This window comes from Heterodontus francisci, chromosome 13 (genome assembly GCF_036365525.1).
Source record: "Heterodontus francisci isolate sHetFra1 chromosome 13, sHetFra1.hap1, whole genome shotgun sequence".
NCBI classification, from domain to species: Eukaryota; Metazoa; Chordata; class Chondrichthyes; order Heterodontiformes; family Heterodontidae; genus Heterodontus; species Heterodontus francisci.
The window spans coordinates 39,165,534-39,184,326 of NC_090383.1; the positions used below are offsets into that span (position 1 = coordinate 39,165,534).

Consider the following 18,793-nt stretch of genomic DNA (forward strand, 5'->3'; position numbering starts at 1 on the left):
CTGGCAGAGGCTGGGTTGCATTGAGGGCGGTCTCAGTGACAACATTCTCCCTGGAGTACAGTTCTAGGTAGTGCTCAACCCAGCGGTCCATTTGCTTGCATTGGTCAGTGATTGTGTCCCGATTTAGATTTGAGGGGGGCAATCTTCTTGATGGTTGGCCCAAAAGCTCTCTTAATGCCATCATATATTCCTCTGATGTTTCCGGTATCTGAGGCCAGCTGAATATGACTGCATAGGTGTTGCCAGTAGTCATTTGCGCAGCGCCTGGCTGTTCTTTGTGCAGCGCTTCTGGCTGTTTTATGTGCTACGGATGTTTTCTCGCTGGGGGCTTTCTTGTAGTTCAGCAGTGCAATGCGCTTAGCGGCTATGACAGGTTCCAGCTCTTCAAAGTGAGATTGAACCCAGTCTGCATTCCGCTTCACGCGTTTGCCATAGGTGGTCATAGCTGACTCACAGATGGCGTCTCTGATGTGGGCCCACTTGGTCTCTGCATCCCCTGTGGGAGTGTTTTGAAGGGCTTTTTCCAAGTGAATTTAGAAATTTTTGTAACAGCTGTGGATAAGAAATTCTGCTCGTGTTGATGCGCGGGTGGCCCTTCTGCTTGGGAGTGATGCAGCTTCTTTGGTTTGAGTCTAACCTTGCTGCACACCAGGGAGTGGTCGGTGGTGCAGTCCGCACTGTGGAAGCTGCATGTGGTTTGAATGCTGTTTAAAGAGGCTCGCCTTGTGACGATGAGGTCCAGCTGGTGCCAACGACGTGATCTTGGGTGCCTCCAAGAAACCTGGGGACAGGGTTTATTGTGAAAAAACGAGTTGGTGATGCAGAGGATATGACAGGTACACAACTCAAGCAGTCTCTGTCCATTCTCATTCATCCTTCCAATGCCATAGCATCCAAGGCAGGAGGGCCATGAGTCATGGTCGGCCCCAACCCTGGCATTAAAGTCCCCCAGCAGGAACAGATTTTTGGTATTGGGGATGCTACTAATGATATTATGGAGTTCCTCGTAAAACAGGTCATGAGCTTCAGATGGGGAGCAGAGTGTTGGAGCATAGATGCTGAGTAGGTGTACTGGACCAGAGGCGGTGAGCAGTCGGATGGACAGGATGGACAGTTCTGAGCCATTTGAGGGAGGCTCTATCATGCTGAGCAAGGAGTTTCTGATGGCGAAGCCCACTCCATGCTGTCTTGGTTCTTCAGGATCCCTACCCTGCCAGTAGAAGGTGTAGTCTTGCTCTCTTGGAGATCCGCTCGCAGGGAGGCGTGTCACCTGAAGTGTCCACATTGAGTCTACTGAGCTCGTTGTTAATGATGGCAGTCTTCCGAGAATCGTTGATTTGTGTAAGGTCTTCTGACAGGCCAGGACACACAGTTCTGACGTTCCAGCTTGCAAAGCGAAGGGCTGGTACCTTCTTTCGTTTTTTTATCGTGCTGGTTGGTGTGGTGTTGCAATCCGCTTTCTGGGCAATGACCCTGAGCTCCAAGCACCCATTGAAGCAGGTGGACTGTGGCGGGACAGAACCTTATTGACTGGGGGCTGCCCGGTTTGAGGCGGGCGGTAGCTGTCCAGTGAGGTGCGATGACCTCTCCCACCGACAAAGGCAAAGGTGCCCAATCTCTACGTCAATTGAACTGGACTTATAACCCGTAACTGCTGCCTTCCGTGTTGTTTCGGTCGCTGTGAGGCGACTATGGAGTGACCTCTCCCTGGCGCATGCCTGGGCGAATGTATGGGGGTTGTGAGTTGCCCAAGCGTCAAAACCCCCCTCTCAGCCTTTCTGTTGGGGTCCAAAGGAGTGCAGAGCACGACGTTTGGCACCAGTATGGCTGCAGGAACTGCCGGAAACATGCCAAAGGTGACACATGACCACCTACGGGGTTCCGCTCCAGATTTTCTGTTTGGATTTACTCCCTTAGCCTTGGACTCTCCCGAGACGTCCACAAGGCAGTGGGGTTGTTAGGGCCCCTGCTCAGGCATAGGTGGATGCCGGTGGGAGGAGGGGTGGAGGGAAGGGGGTGCGAGGGGGGGGGCTGGGAAGGGGGCTGGGAAGGTGGGTGGGGGGGGGGTGCAGGGGAAGGGGGTGCGGGGGGAAGATGGTGCGAGGGGGGGAGGGGGTGGGGGAAGAGGGTGCGAGGGGGGAGCTGGGAGGGGGGGGGGCGGGAAAAGGGGGTGCAGGTAATAAAACATTTCATCAGTTCCCACCATCCCAGAAGACCTCGCTGTGCCTGGTGTGTTGGTTGCTGGAGATGACAAAGGGGAATGGTTCATAACCCAGCACAAAACCACTACCGCACAACAATTGTCATCAGCCTGGGAGAATGTTACCAGTGGAGTTCCACAGGGGTCTGCTTTGCAACCTGTTTCATATCGTCATAAAAACTTTGCAGCTAGGAGTCACAGCTCATCCGCGTCCTCCGGGAGGTGGGCGACAGCCTCAGGCGCCAGTATCAGCAGAAAGTCGCCGACATTGCGCTGCAGATGCGCTACGAGCCGCACATCTCCCGCGGGCGCTTTGAAGTTGTGGCCGAGGAGCCGTTCCGCGATGGAGTCAACTGGAGCCGGGTCGTGGCTTTTTACGTGTTCGGGGGCACCTTCTTCTCAATGCTTCCCCTCTGTACTAGGTCTTATTACCCTAGGGTTCCGCTGAACTTAAATTGCACAAATGATTCAAAAATTAATTTGCTAAGTTATGTATTAACACAGCCCATCAAGAAGCCTGTTAACAATACCATTGATGGTACAGCATGAAAATTAGACCCAATTAAGCTTTTATTCAATAAGATATAGACAAAATGCCATTTTGACTCCAATACTGCCTGTACTGGGTACACCAGTACAAATGTGCAGATTTATTCTAACAAAGGTTACTATTTCCACATGTCTACGAAAATCAAATTTGTCTTCACACAGTCTGTTCAAAAATGTTAAAGAAGAAATTGGAATATATTCACAGAACAGAAAACCTCAAGGGAAGAGGGGAATGTTTCATTTCAAGGATAATGTGTGAGTATACATCAACACAAAACATTTTCACAAAAAAAAATGTTGTTTACTAAGGGAAGCGTGCACCAAGGGGGAAAGCACTGCAGTCATCAACCACCTTATCCTTGATGTGGAGCATGTTCCATGAATCCCAGGGGAAAATGCACTCTTAAAATGATGCAATTTAAAGTATTTTGGATGAGACAACAATGAAAAATTAAAATGTCTACTTCATGCATGTAGAAACATTAACTTTTTAGTTCTCTTTATAAGTCTCACCAGAATGGAAAAGAAATCACAAATTAAAGATTGTGCGCATAATAAATGGACAATAAAGCATTATGCAGCTGCCATATTTCCCTTGAAATCAATAGTTTTGATTCTTGTCACATTATCCAATAAGAGTGTATTTCAACATGCGTTTCCAGATCGGGATTTGAAATTAGTAAATAGAGATTAAATTGCGATGAAAGATTGCATTTCGGTTTACTTTAATATCTTTTTTACTTTCTTTTGTAGGCAATTTGTTGAAATACATTCTCTGGCAACCAGGCTGAATCTAGGCCAATGAACATCTAGAGAGGCACAATTCAAGCCCTGTGATTTGGATATAGTTGTTGTTTCCTCCCTGGAGAGGTGTGGCACTCTAGATGGCTACACAAACAGTGAAAAATTCACCCAAAGGGAGCCTGGCAGTTTCAAGTAATGGGCATCCCACATCTTGAGTACTATAATCAGGACATAAATGATCCTACTCTCTGTAGCATGAAATGTCCTCAAAGGCATCCAAATGACTTGGGGTTGAGAGAACTTTATTCTAATCAGACTTTAATATTGAACTTGAATTAGATATTTTTTTTTTGTTACTTTACAATCATACTGACCAGAATCCATTCTGAACTATATCAAGAAATAAGCAAAACTCTGATAAGAGGCCTGATAACCAGAGGACATGGATTTAAAATAACTGGTAAAAGAACCATTGGAGGCGGATATGATGAGACTTTTTTTAATGCAGTGAGTTATGATTTGGAATGAACTGCCCGAAAGAGTGGTGCACAGGTTCAATGGTAACTTTCAAAAGGGAACTGGATATATGCTTGAAAAGGAGAAATTTGCAGGGCTATGGGGAAAGGGCAGGGGAGTGGGTCTCTCTTTCAAAGCACAGGCATGATGGGAAGAATGGCCTTCTTCTGTGCTGTATGATTTTGCACCAACTTTTGGGCATTAAGTTCTTGCTTGCATTAAGATTTCCACAGTACACTTGTCACTAGTACCAGAGCCTAAATTAGAGCATAGATCTCAGGAATACCTCTCATGTGAGAAAGAAGCATTGTAGACATCTGTCCTCACTGATTACATTCTATTCCATCACCCAGTGCAACTGAAGATCTCATTTCTATTCAAAATCCATGTTTCAGTTGATTAATTTCTGCCATTATACACAACTGAAGATGGGTAGATTAAATAAGCAGAACCTTTATGTTTAACCAAACCATTTATCAGGCAGACAATGTAAGCAAACCAGTTATGAAACCCTAAAGATAAATTAATATAAACTAATGAACACAAAAGATATAACATGTGTTTTAACTGTTGGCATGATATACTTTTGACAAAAGCATCCATGCATGTAAGAAAGAAGCAAATGGTATGAATGGACCCTGACCTATGTTACAGCAGCAGGGAGAGAAGGTAAAATGCCAGATGGAAGTGTTACAATTGATTGGCCATGAGGAAAAACAGATGTTGATGAAGACCCTTGATTCATGGAGGCAGCTTGCCCGAGAGATTCGGGGCTAACCCACAAATTTGTTTACTTTTTTTTTAAATATATCCACTAGGCAGCATTAATCAGTAGAAATAAAAACAGATAAATGTTAGCTTCAGCACTTGCATTCATGAATGGGAGTGCTCTGAGACCAGCCATTTATTTCTGCATTAATTTTATTATTTTATTTATTACTTTTTTATTTAGAGATACAGCACTGAAACAGGCCCTTCGGCCCACAGAGTCTGTGCCGACCACAGCTCTGGAGACAAACTTCATGCAACAATGTTTTCTGTCTTTATAACTGACTTATTAATAAGGTTGCTAATAACTTTATGATCAACATGATTTTTTCCCCCTTTTTTATGCCGTTAGTGTGTGAATCTCCACACTCAAAAATTAACTTTCAATTAAACCTGCCTGATCAAAACAATGCTGAAATGTGAACATGATAAAATTAAAAAAATAATTTTTAAAGAATCATTCATTTAAAAAACCTAACTTGTATCTATATAGCGCATTTCATGTAGGAAAGTATCATAAGGCATTTCACAGGAGCATTATCAGACAAAATTTCACACCGAGCCATATTTGGGCAGAAGTCCAAACGCTTGGTCAAAGAGGCAGTTTTTAAACAGCGTCTTAAAGCAGGAATGAGAGATAGGAAGGCAGCGAGGTTTAGGGAGGGAATTGCAGAGCTTAGGGCCTTGACAGCTGAAGGGGCAACTGCCAATGGTGGAGCAATTCACATAGGGGATGCACGAGGGGCCAGAATTGGAGGAGCCCAGATATCTTAAAGGATTGTCACATTGGAAACGGTTACAAAGATAGATAGGGGGTGAAGCCATGGAGGGATTTGAAAGCAAAGATGAGAAGGCATTGCGTAACCAGGAGCTAATGCAAATCAATGAGCACAGAGGTGATGGGGGGGTGGTTGGTGAGCGACACTTGGTGCGAGTTAGGACATGGGCAGCAGAGTTTTGGATGCCCTCAAGTTTACAAAAGGTAGAAAATGGGAGACTGGCCACGAATCTGTCGGAATTGTCAAATCTAACAATAATCAAGGCATAGATAAGAGGTTCAGCTGATGAGCTGAGACAGGGACTGAGTCTGGCTATGCTATGGAGGTGGAAATAGGCAGTCTTACTGATGGCGTTGCTGTGTGGTCAGACGCTCATCTTGGGGTCAAATATGACACCAAGGTTTCAAACAGTCTGGGTTCAGCTTCAGACAGTTACCAGGGAGAGGGATGAAGTTGGTTGCTAGATTTTTGGATGATGTTGCCAAGGGGCTGCATATAGCAGATAAATGGAGTTGGGGGGGTGGGGGGTCTGAGGATAAATCCTTGGGAAGGGGGGGCGGGGACAGAGGTAATGGTGCAGGAGGGAAGAGAATCCATTTCAGGTGATTCACTGGCTATAACTGGATAGAGAACAGAACTAGGTGAGTGCAGTCTCACCTCAGCTGAATGACGGTGGAGAAGCATAGTGTCATTAAGCTAACAAAACATTCACCCTCAAAACAAACCACTACCTCCATTCAAATACAGTTACATTCAGCCAGAGTTAAACCAACAGTTGGCATCTCAATAATGGGCAATAATTAGGGCTAAGCACTCCTGATTGCACCTCCTTGAACTACTGACTGAAGTTTTCCTACAATTAGTGTACGATCTTCACACAACACTGGCTGAAGTGGAACTCACAGGCTTGCCATTTAGAGTCTTAGAGTAGGAGTTATACAGCACAGAAACAGGCCATTCGGCCCATCGTGTCTGTGCCAGCCATCAAGCACCTAACTATTCTAATCCCATTTTCCAGCACTTGACCCGTAGCCTTGTATGCTATGGTGTTTCAAGTGCTCATCTAAATACTTCTTAAATGTTGTGAGGGTTCCTGCTTCTACCACCTCTTCAGGCAGTGCTTTCCAGATTGCAACCACCCTCTGGGTGAAAAGATTTTTCCTCAAATCCCCTCTAAACCTCCTGCACCTTACCTTAAATCTATGCCCCCTGGTTATTGACCCCTCCGCTAAGGGAAAAGGTTTCTTCCTATCTAACCTATCAATGCCCCTCATACTGCTGACCATTAATTCTACCACGTAGCAAGTTTGATTCACTGTATCCCTGAAAGACTAGAAACTGCCATATATTATGGGCAGAAAGATGGGATGGGAGGTGGGGAAGGCCCATAGAATTGCGATGGGAGGTGGCGGGTGGAGGGCCCATCGACTTCCAGTCGAACTGCAATTTAGTCAGGGGCAGGAATAGCCAAAGGCGGCCTTCTCAACCAGAGGGCAATTGAGGTCTGTAAGTAACTAATTAATAGTCACTTAAGGGCTTCTTCCCACTGCTGCTGGAATTACACCTATACCATGTGGGAGGTCACCCAGTAAAGCCCTATGGGCTTGTGGGGGACAGTGCTTCCTCTGTGGGCAATCTGTGGCCCACAGAGGGCCCTGGCAGCAAAGGCCGCCCCTCCACTAACATCCTCCCCACCCCACCCCCCCCCCCCAACCCCCCAAGGGCCTACTAGACTGGCCCAGCGACCCCACCACACTCACCTTGGGTTCGGGCTCCAGCGCGGCGCCTGGTCCCAGGCCTGGTGCAGTACTGATAGCGGCCTCCATTCCCGATGGTGCTGCCGATACTACTGAGATGCCAGCCTTCTGATTGGCCACCAGCTCCAGGAGCTGGGATTCCCATCCTTAAAGGGATGGGGAGCCCAACGCCAGGAAGTTAAGTGCCTGTGTGCCATTGCATTGAACCGTTTGGGGCGTGCTCTGAAGGGCCGAGGCGGGGTTCCCCTTGCCTTTTCAGGACACCCAGCAGCTCCACTAAATTCAGCCCTATATATGCAGTACGTAACTGAAAATTAGTTCAAATTGAATTTAATCTTAATTTAATTTAATTAACAAATAAAAGTTGGTTTGCCAGGCTACACGTTCGATCTCACCACTTGGTCAGGCTTTGCATTTTAGGGATAAAATGGGCTTCTACAATTTTCTGATTAAGTAACTGTCCAATTTCCTAATTTACAGAACAAACAGCAGAATGAACGAGGATGTGGTCTGTTTATTCACTTGCTTGCCATTCAAAAACTTGAAGTGGCCAGTTGTTATTTGGAGTACTGAGGGAAGAGACCTGCGAGACAGCAAGTCTTACTTGGATAAATTGATTGCAAGAAGCATAGTTGCCAAACCTGATCATACCTGAGGAAGGATGTTCTTTCTATAGGGGGAGTGCAGCAAAGGTTTACCAGACTGATTCCTGGGATGGCGGGACTGACATATGAGGAGAGATTGAGTCGGTTAGGATTATATTTGTTGGAGTTCAGAAGAGTGAGGGGGGGGGGGGGGGGGTGGGATCTCATAGAAACCTATAAAATTCTAACATGACTTGACAGGGTAAATGCAGGAAGGATGTTCCCGATGGTGGGGGAGTCCAGAACCAGGGGTCATAGTCTAAGGATACGGGTAAACCTTTCAGGACTGAGATGAGGAGAAATTTCTTCACCCAGAGAGTGGTGAGCCTGTGGAATTCGCTACCACAGAAAGCAGTTGAGGCCAAGACATTGTATGTTTTCAAAAAGGAGTTAGACGTAGCTCTTGGGTCTAAAGGGATCAAAGGGTATGGGGCGAAAGCGGGAACAGGTTACTGAGTTGGATGATCAGCCATGATCATAATGAATGGAGGAGCAGGCTCGAAGGGCCGAATGGCCTACTCCTGCTCCTATTTTCTATGTTTCCATACCCTCATCTGTCAGTCAAGAGGTATGATAATTTTGTACAGATCAGGGTCAAGCGGAGACTTTTCCTAGTCTGTATGGGTCAGCTACTGACTCCCATTGTGGAGCTCACCGCTTCCAGTTTAATTTAAATCGTTGGTGGCAAAATCTACATCTCTGCAAATGCCAACTTGCAGGTTGATAAGTAAATTGGTCATTGTAAACTGCCCCTAGTGTAGGTAGGTGGTAGGAGAATGGTGGGGATGTGGTAGGGAATATGGGATTAATGTAGGATTAGTATAAATGGGTGGTTGTTGGTCGGCACAGACTTGGTGGGCCGAAGGGCCTGTTTCAGTGCTGTATCTCTAAATAAAAAAAATAAAAAGCTTACAGCTCTGTCAACATATGAACTGCCCTCGCATGTCTGTAAACCATATCAGAACAAAAAGGAGTATATTTGGGCTAAATTGATAAGTATTTGGATTCACGTTATATAATCTGCTCATCAATACTTCAACTTCAAGATGATTAAGTCTCAAGGGGTTAGATTACTTCATAAAAGATGTTTTTCTGCGTCAGCAGGTCTCGTTTACAGATAAACTTATTGAGTGAGTGAAACTGTTACTGATTAAGTGGCACCTTAAGATTGGGTGTGAAAAGTAGAGTGCCGCTCCTTTTCTTTTGATAGTGTCGTATATTCAAATACTGACTGCTGAAACTGATCTTCTATGGACTTTTGCTGTGTGCTGGAACTTAATAGTTAATGCAAAAGTGGACATAACTGCTCAGTTTCATGCACATTAATGAGTTATTGCCATCTAGCATTCTTTTGCAGCACACGTAAAATTTTAAACAGCATATTTAAATTTCTTTAAACTTGCTATGGGTCGGTAATATTTTTACAGTAGAGCGCAAAACCAAAAAGCAAAACAAAGTTGAACATTTTCAGAAAGTGGCTGACTAGATTTAGTTGCAGGGCCTCCTTTATACAAATTAAACCTTAAAATACTAAATGGCAGAAAATTCAGCTCCTTATAAAGGCAGAAGCTTGCGTAAGCTCCATAAAGCTGCTCTATAAAAATGTGATGCAATCTGGACTATGAGGATGCCATGATAAATTGTAGACAGAAGCAACAGGTGATCTCAACATTCTGCAGGTATACTTACCGAAAATCATCCAAATTCAGGCTACTTCTGCAACAACAGGCACACGGAATTAGTTCACACATCACAAAACATACATGGAGGCAAGAAAGCAATACAAACATAAACAATGAAAAAATATACAGTGAGAAAACAAATTTACTTTAATTTTACACCATTTGTTAGAATTTTATTCCCATTCAGAGGAACATTTGATAAATATAAAGTAACAGGCTTTCTGTAGTCTTTGAAACCAAAGTAAATTGATAAATATTGGATTCACAATATTACATAATCTGCTCTTCAATACTTTAAAGTCTATGCTCATTGAGTCTTAAGGGCTCCTTCAGCTCTCACTTCAAGCGAATTACAGTACAAATCATATTCGAGCTGAAATGTACAGGAAAAGTCTAACAAAGGCCCAAAATACATATGCAGCGGAACCTGTATTTAGGGTTACCCTAACTTTACGGCCTCAAAAACCAACTAACACAGGTCAATGGGAGTTAACGTAGACAAACCTGTGAACTCCGTACTCTACCCAGCCATTCCCTGTTACGGCCCTTATTTTGTTTCAAATTGTATCTGCATAAAAATGGTTGGGGGATCTAGTAAGGGTTAAAGGCTGCCAGCAACCAATTCAGTGCTAAGGTCTGTATATTTTGTACAGTGAATGAGGGAATCAAGTAATGGGTGCTGAAGAGTTGGGGAGCCAGGACCTGCCACGAACAAATTTGGCCAAAATGGTTCTAAAGTTTTCTTCAGGCCTGTGGGCCAGGGATACTGGGAATTATCATGGGCATTGGAGGCAGTACAGCCTAGATTGATCCCTGGGATGAGAGGGCTGTCCTCTGATGAGAGGCTGAGTAAATTGGGCCTATACTCTCTGGAGTTTAGAAGAATGAGAGGTGATCTCATTGAAACATACAAGATTCTGAAGGGGCTGGATATTGTAGATGCTGAGAGATTGTTTCTGCTGGTCAGTGAATCTAAAATATGGAGGCACAGTCTCAGGATAACAGGCTAATCATTTAGGACTGAGATGGGGAGAAATTACTTCACTCAAAGGGTTGTGAATCTTTGGAATTCTCTACCGCCGAGGGTTGTGGATGCTCCATTGTTGAATACATTTAAGGCTGGGATAGACAGTGTTTTGATCTCTTAGGGAATCAGGGGATATGGGGAGCAAGCAGGAAAGCACAGCTGAAGCCCAAAGATCAGGCATGATCGTACTGATGGTGGAGCAGGCTAGATGGGCCATACGGTCTACTACTGCTCCTATTTCTTGTGTTCTTGTGGGCATAATGGAGGTCTGGAGTTACTGTGTTGAGATGAGTCCACAGTAATCAAATGAGCTCAGTGGCACAGCAGTTGAGTTATCAGAGGCCTTTCACAGTTTGTGCCAAGGGAAGATCTGCTGTGACCATTAAATTTAACCTTCTCCCACACAGGTATAAAGCTTCAACAGGATGAGCAGAAAAATGGCAGCTTTTTTTTGCGTTGAAGTTGGATTTTGTCAAACACTTGTGAACTGCAGCCAGCTTGACAAGCAACACAAGTAAACAAGAGATTCCAGTTCATTTCATATATTTTTTTAAATGCACAGAAAATATAGTGCACGGGTCCTTTTCTCAGATTATTTAACTAATGAATATAAATTAAAATTAAATATTTGGAGTTAAAAAGCAAATTGGCTCAAGTCAGGAGTATAACAAGATGTATTGCCAAGTGCACGCTATAACACTTAACTAAATAATTTACATAGGTCATTCCTAATTGCCAAGGTGAGTTCCTAAAACACCAAGCTTATTGGGTTTAAAAAAAACGGAATTTTTAACATATCATAATGTACACTTTGTTGCACTGAAAATGGGCCCAAAACCCAGATGGGTGAAAAATACAGGTTATACACAAAAATTGTAGTAAGCAGAGTATAAATCAGTTTTATTTTGTTGATCCAGAATCTCCAAAATATGTATCTCTCTAAATTTGAGTGTTGAATTTCTTTTATGTAGGAAAGATGTCACAATGGGTTAACTTGCTAGCACAGATACTTGTGCCAAGTCGTGAATTCGAATCTCAGTAACAGTTTCCAGTAAGAACAAAAATAATGGTCTTTTCAACAAAGAAGCTCAAAGACAACAGAAAGCACTTCAGTAACAGCAAAGTAAAAATGAAGACAGTCATATGCCAGTTTGTTTAAAAAGTAGTGAGATGTTGGTATGAGTTGTGCTCACCATCTACCCACTCAGACTCACCTATTGGATTTGGAGTTGCGTGTAGGTGATTCTGCTCCTTTCAACAGATATCTGAAATACTGTGTGGAAGGAAACTAAGTAAACATCTTGCAACGTAGATCAATTTGGAAGTGACTCGCATCTAAAATTACAGTCGTTCTAGTCAAAGTATTGCTACAAACACACAAACCCAAGTCTGAGGACAGTGTTACGAGCAGATGAGAAAGGTGTCCAGGGGTCCCCTTTAGCCTTCACCTGGTCTTATCGTAACAGGGTTTATGTTTTTAAACACACTGTGTTTTGAGCTCCCCCTCGATGAATCCTTGTTCACCACTTTCCAATTATAAGGCAAAGGAATGAGCACAAACAGACTTTCTTAGGTTTAAAGAAAAAAAAGTGACATTTATTAAAACTTAAACTCTAATTCAATTAATGCCTATGGATACTCGCTGCATCCCACACTAGCATGCATACGCGATATGCACATGCAAATAGAGACAGAAAAGAAAAGAAAAATAGAGAGATTTGAGGCAATATCAAAAGAGTTTCTTGTTACTGTGCTTCAAGCTCACTGTACTCCTTTTGTAGGTAGTTCTTGCTTTTCGTTGGGGCCCAGTATTCTTCTTAAACACTGTCGCAGACTTTTCTCTCTTGGTTCCTATGTCTTCAATTCCGTGAGAAAGAGATGGGAGCAGACAGGAAAAAGATCTTTTCAGTTCAGGAGCAAATACCTTTCTGACTTTTAAAACTCTGGCAAGTTCAGATTCAAAAAAACTTCAACTGCCAGTTAGTCATGTGACTAAACTGGTCTGACCAGGTCTTCTGTGTATTGGGGAAGCAGGGACTGGTTCCTCTGTCTGCTAGTATGCAAAAAAGGTCTTTCCGACGAGGGGCCTGGCAATTCCATGTGATAGGCCCTCTTTTCTTCCCAGCAGCAATTTTAAGTTTTAATGTTCATGTGGCAAAATAATGTGTGCCTCATTCTTGGCAGGTGGGGGCCTGCAGGACACCTCCATACCCAGGGGACTGAAATGCGATTTTGAAAAAAAAAGCGCATTTCATTAGAAGGTTTGAGAGAAATATAAGATACAGAGAACAAAGAGAAGAACAGTACAGCACAGGAACAAGCTATTCGGCCCTCCAACCTGCGCCGACCTTGATGCCTGCCTAATCTAAAACCTTCTGCATTTCTGGGGACCGTATCCCTCTATTCCCATCCTATTCATGTATTTGTCAAGAAAAACCATGCATTTCTCTCATTTCCATTCATTCATTGATCTTAAAGCTTATTAAAATAGTCTCTTCTGGGTGCCAGGGCTGCTTTAATTTCCCCTCTTATTTTTTCAAGAGTAAGCAGGTCTATCCTGAACCCTGAGTCATGCAAAGTCCTTTGACTTTAGGGGATGGGTGGTTCCCTTTTCCTATAACTGTGGGGGAGGATTCTTTGTTAATCTCCCCTTTATTCTCTGGGACACTCCTACCTGCAGGTATTTGTGCAGACTTGACTGCACTCTCCTGTGACACTTCGACTAGGTGAGGCATCACCCTCAGGGTGTCTGTGCCCCCTACAGGTCTCTCTTTGTCTCAGCAGGTTCCTGTAAATGCTGTTAGCAACTTTGGTGGAGTGGTTCTAGACTCTCCATTTACATAGGAGGATGTGGGGTCTAACTTTTCAAATTTTTCAGGGTGGGCTGACCAGATAGTAGGGGTTTTCATCCAGGATTCCTCCCGGACTTCCTTTACCCAGCCCTCTTGGTCATTATTTCCCCTTCTCTTTCTAAACTTTTGCCAACCATGTGCCTGCCTGTCCCCTTTTGTTTTTTTTTTAAGGGATACAGCACTGAAACAGGCCCTTCGGCCCATCGAGTCTGTGCCGACCAACAACCACCCATTTATGCTAATCCTCCATTAACCCTATATTATCTACCATATCCCCAACATTCCCCTACCACCTACCTACACTAGGGGCAATTTACAATGGCCAATTTACCTATCAACCTGCAAGTTTTTGGTTCTTGGAGGGGGTCCCTTACAGTTCACCAGCCCTCAGCTGGAGAGTCCTTCTAACACTGGTACAGGACTTAGGGGTGGAAGTTCCACTGTAGGTTGGGGTTTCCCCTCAACCTGGTACATGTGGCAACTCCTGCAGTACTCCACCACATCTTTGTTGAGTTTTGGCCAGTCAAACTGCTGTCCTATGCGGGCTTTTGTCTTTTGTATACCAGCACGTACAGCCACTGTAGTCTCGTGGGCCCTTCTTAATATTTCTTCCCGGTACCTCTGTGGTACCACAACTGGTGAACTGCTGTCCACTCCTGGCCCTCAGGTCTGTGAGGAGAACTCAATTTCCTCATCAGTACCTCGTTCTTTAAACATTAGCAGTCAGGGACACCCTCTGCTTCACTTTCAGATTGGGCAGCCTGTGCTGACACTCGCAATACTGGGTCGGCTCACTAAGCTTCAGCTTGGCAAAATCCATTTAATTCATTCCCTGTATCTCCTAACTTTCCAAAGAAAGTCTCCGACAGGCAGACCTCATGGTCATCTGCCTGCAGTGCCAATGTTGTCTCCTCTGGGGGAGCTGGTTTGATCATGGCTTGATCCACTACACATTCAGGGGCATTGCAGGGGACAGTCTCCTGACAGTGCCCTGTCTCTCTGACCTCCTGCAGTCTTGCTTTCACTACTGGGGGAAGGTGGGCTACCACCTTCACACCTGCCAGATCATTACCTAGGAGCATGTCAACCCTGTCCACAGGCAAACTAGGGACAATCCCTACTGTCACCAGTCCCGAAACTAGGTCGTACTCCAGGTGCACCCAGTGTACAGATACAGGCATACACTGCCCTCCAATACCATTCACCACAATTCTGCTGTTCACTGCACTCTCTGGGGAAAAAGGTCAGGCCGTCTCCCAGTAAAAGGGACCTAGTGGCCCGTGTCCGAGAATTACTATGGGCTTGCTTGTCCCATTCGAGGGGTATGGGGTTACTTTCCTATCAGACATAAAACCCTGAAAACCTTCAGGAATCCTATTAACCATTCCTGCACTGGCCGTAGTAAGCTTCCTGGGTTACACTCTTACTGCAGTTAAAGCCACAGCTTGTTCTGTGCTTTCCATCAGGGTCCTGTCTGCACCGAGCGGGTGTCCCCTGATTAACCTCACCGGTTTCCCCTTTAGTTTCCAGCAGTCAGCTTTTTAATGCCCTGCTTTATTACAATGGAAGCACACAGGTCTCCGGGTCTCACTCTTGCTCACAGCACCTTCCTTTTTGGCTAGAGGAGGGCCCCTGTGTCTCCTGCTTTCCTTTCTTGCCCAGGACTCTCTGCCTGGGGTCCTATCACCTTCACACCCATTGTCCTTTTTGGATTTGTGGGGGTGATTAGGACAGGTTCTCCCGTGAAACTGACTTATAAATTAAGGCAAACTCATTGGCCAGAATGGCCCCGTGCTGGGTTCCCTGAACCCGCTGCTCCTCTACATGGGTCTAAAAGCCAGCTACTCACTTACTTTCAAACTCCAGATAAGTTTGATTAGCTTGCTTTTTGAGGGTTCTAAACTTTAGGCGGTAGGCTTCGGTTACTAATTGATATGCCCCAAGGATAGCATTTTTGGTCAGTTAATGATTTGATGAACTCTCATCTGGCAACAAGGAACAAACCTCAAGGGCTTTTCCAGTCAGTTTGCTTTGCATTAGAAGGGACCAGGTCTCTGCTGGCCATTTTAGCTGCCTTGCCAGTTTCTCAAAGACACAAAAAATGCTTCCACATCTTCCTCATTGAATTTTGGAATTAATTGAGCAAGTTTTAGCAATTTTGTACCCAGCCCTGAATTCTGCTCCTCCATATTGGTCATGCTTTCACTGGGGTTACTCTGTCGCGCACGAGTTAACTGAAGCTGCTTCAGCTCTCTCCCTTCGGATTCTTTCTGAAATATTCTCTCTCTCGTTCCTTCTCCCGTCTTTCTTTCTTTCCTTCCTTTCATTTTCTTCACGTTCCTTTTGGAAGGCTCTCTCTTTTCCCGTTCCTTCTGGAAGGCTCTCTCTTTCTCCATCTCTTTTTTCTCTTTCCGCTAAGAAGAGAAGAACGAACAGTACAGCACAGGAACAGGCCATTCGGCCCTCTAAGCCTGCGCGAAATCTTGATGCCAGTCTAAACTAAAACCTTCTGCACTTCCGGGGACCGTATCCCTCTATTCCCATCCTATTCATGTATTTGTCAAGATGCCTCTTAAACGTCGCTATCGCATCTGCTTCCACCACCTCCCCCGGCAGCAAGTTCCAGGCACTCACCACCCTCTGTGTAAAAAAACATGCCTCGCACATCCCCTCTAAACTTTGCCCCTCGCACCTTAAACCTATGTCCCCTAGTAACTGACTCTTCCACCCTGGGAAAAAGCTTCTGACTTTCCACTCTGTCCATGCCACTCATAACTTTGTAAACCTCCATCATGTCGCCCCTCCACCTCCGTCGTTCCAGTGAAAACAATCCGAGTTTATCCAACCTCTCCTCATAGCTAATGCCCTCCAGACCAGGCAACATCCTGGTAAACCTCTTCTGTACCCTCTCCAAAGCCTCCACGTCCTTCTGGTAGTGTGACGACCAGAACAGTTAATTAATACATTCAACTATCCCACCAGTCAAATCTAGCTGGAACTAATTTGGAGTAGTCCATTTTCATAGCAGTTTGATTTTTTAAAAGGATAATTAATGGTGAAACTTACCAAGCTATGACAAGCCCCATTACCTCTATCATTGAGAAAGAAAAGAGCTACAAATGTCATGGAAACAACATCACCTCCAAATGCAAGAATTGGACACATATTCCTTCATTGCTGCTGGGCCAAAATCTTGGAATTCCCTACTGAACATTTTTGGACAAATTTTGAGGGTAGGGTCAGAAGGGAGAATTTTTGTTTTTGATATATTAAAGAATAGGAATTTTATTCTTACTTCATAACTCCAGTAACATTTTCACACAACATACAGCTGAGATAAACCTCAACAAAGTTGCGTTACACTGCCCCAACCTTCAGTGACACCTCTGAATGTATTGCCCTGGTGCTGAACTGCAAGTGTCCCCATCAAGTGGAAACTGGGTTAAAGTTGTTAGAGTTCATGTCATTTACGATCCATCTTCAGCTCCCGCTCAGAAAGAAGAATTCAGCACATTAGGCTGAGCCAGATTCAAAATGCAAATGACAACACTTTTTTTTTTAAAATATTCATTCATGGGATGTGGGTGACAATATTAATTCATGGGATGTGGGCGACACTGGCCAGGCCAGCATTTATTGCCCAACCCTAATTGCCTCAGCAGATCTGGCAGCATCTGTGTGGAGAGGAACAGTTAATGTTTCAGGTCTGTGACCTTTCATCAGAACTGGCAAAAGTCAGAAATGTAACAGTCTTTGAGAAGTGAAAAGGGGGAGGGGGGGGGGGGGGGGGGGGAGGAAGAACAAAAGAGGGAGATTAAATGACAGAGATGTCATGAAACAGAATGCAAATGGAGTGCTAAATAGTTGTAGTAAAAGACAAAGCACGAGTCCAGAGACAGTGCTAATGACAGAATAATGATCGAAACAGGAAAGGAGCTGTGACTTTGTTGGGAGCTTTCTATAGACCCCCCAATAGCAACAGAGACATGGAGGAACAGATTGGGAGGCAGATTTTGGAAAGGTGCAGAAGTAACAGGGTTGTTGTCATGGGTGACTTCAATTTCCCTAATATTGATTGGAACCTCCTTAGTGCAAATAGTTTGGATGGAGCAGTTTTTGTCAGGTGTGTCCAGGAAAATTCCTGACTCAATATGTAGAAAGGTCGACTAGAGGGGAGGCTATGTTGGATTTGGTGCTTGGCAACGACCCAGGCCAGGTGGCAGATCTCTCGGTGGGAGAGCATTTCGGTGATAGTGATCACAACTCCCTGACCTTTACTATAGACATGGAGAGGGACAGGAGCAGACAGGAAGGGAAAATATTTAATTGGGGGAGGGGGAATTACAATGCTATTAGGCAGGAACTGGGGAGCATAAATTGGGAACAGATGTTCTCAGGGAAATGCACGACAGAAATGTGGAGGTTGTTTAGGGAGCACTTGCTGCGACTGCTGGATAGGTTTTCCCGATAGGCAAGGAAGGGATGGGAGGGTGAAGGAACCTTGGATGACAAGAGATGTGGAACAGCTAGTCAAGAGGAAGAAGGAAGCTTACTTAAGGTTGAGGAAGCAAGGATCAGACAGGGCTCTAGAGGGTTACAAGGTAGCCAGGAAGGAACTGAAGAATGGACTTAGGAGAGCTAGAAGGGGACATGAAAAAGTCTTGGTGGGTAGGATCAAGGAAAATCCCAAGGCGTTCTACACTTATGGGAGGAACAAGAGGATGGCCAGAGTGAGGGTAGGGCCGATCAGGGATAGTGGAGGAAACTTGTGCCTGGAGTCGGAGGAGGTAGGGGAGGTCCTAAATGAATACTTTGCTTCAGTATTCACTAGTGAGGGGGACCTGGTCGTTTGTGAGGACAGCGTGAAACAGGCTGATATGCTCGAACAGGTTGAGGTTAAGAGGGAGGATGTGCTGGAAATTTTGAATGATATGAGGACAGATAAGTCCCCGGGGCCAGACGGGATATACCCAAGGATATTACGGGAAGCGAGGGAAGAGATTGCCGCGCCATTGGCGATGATCTTTGCGTCTTCACTGTCCACTGGAGTAGTACCGGATGATTGGAGGGTGGCAAATGTTATTCCCTTGTTCAAGAAAGGGAATAGGGATAACCCTGGGAATTATAGACCAGTCAGTCTTACGTCAGTAGTGGGCAAATTGTTGGAGAGGATTCTGAGAGACAGGATTTATGATTATTTGGAAAAGCATGGTTTGATTAGAGACAGTCAGCATGGCTTTGTGAGGGGCAGGTCATGCCTCACAAGTCTTATTGA

At 44.8% G+C, this 18,793-nt stretch overlaps 1 protein-coding gene across 4 annotated transcripts in view; it reads right to left on the bottom strand.

Annotated features, from left to right (window-relative positions):
- Nucleotides 1-18,793, bottom strand: part of snx14 (sorting nexin 14) — a 318,752-nt gene that overhangs the window by 135,853 nt on the left and 164,106 nt on the right. For 2 of the 4 annotated variants that reach the window (XM_068044680.1, XM_068044679.1), the window contains exons 15-16: nt 11,881-11,939; nt 9,647-9,673 (exon numbers count right to left, since the gene is read on the bottom strand). In XM_068044680.1, the coding sequence (XP_067900781.1) occupies nt 9,647-9,673; nt 11,881-11,939 (86 nt within the window). The remainder of the gene's footprint in view (nt 1-9,646; nt 9,674-11,880; nt 11,940-18,793) is intronic. The other 2 variants (XM_068044682.1, XM_068044681.1) reach the window with 1 other exon arrangement.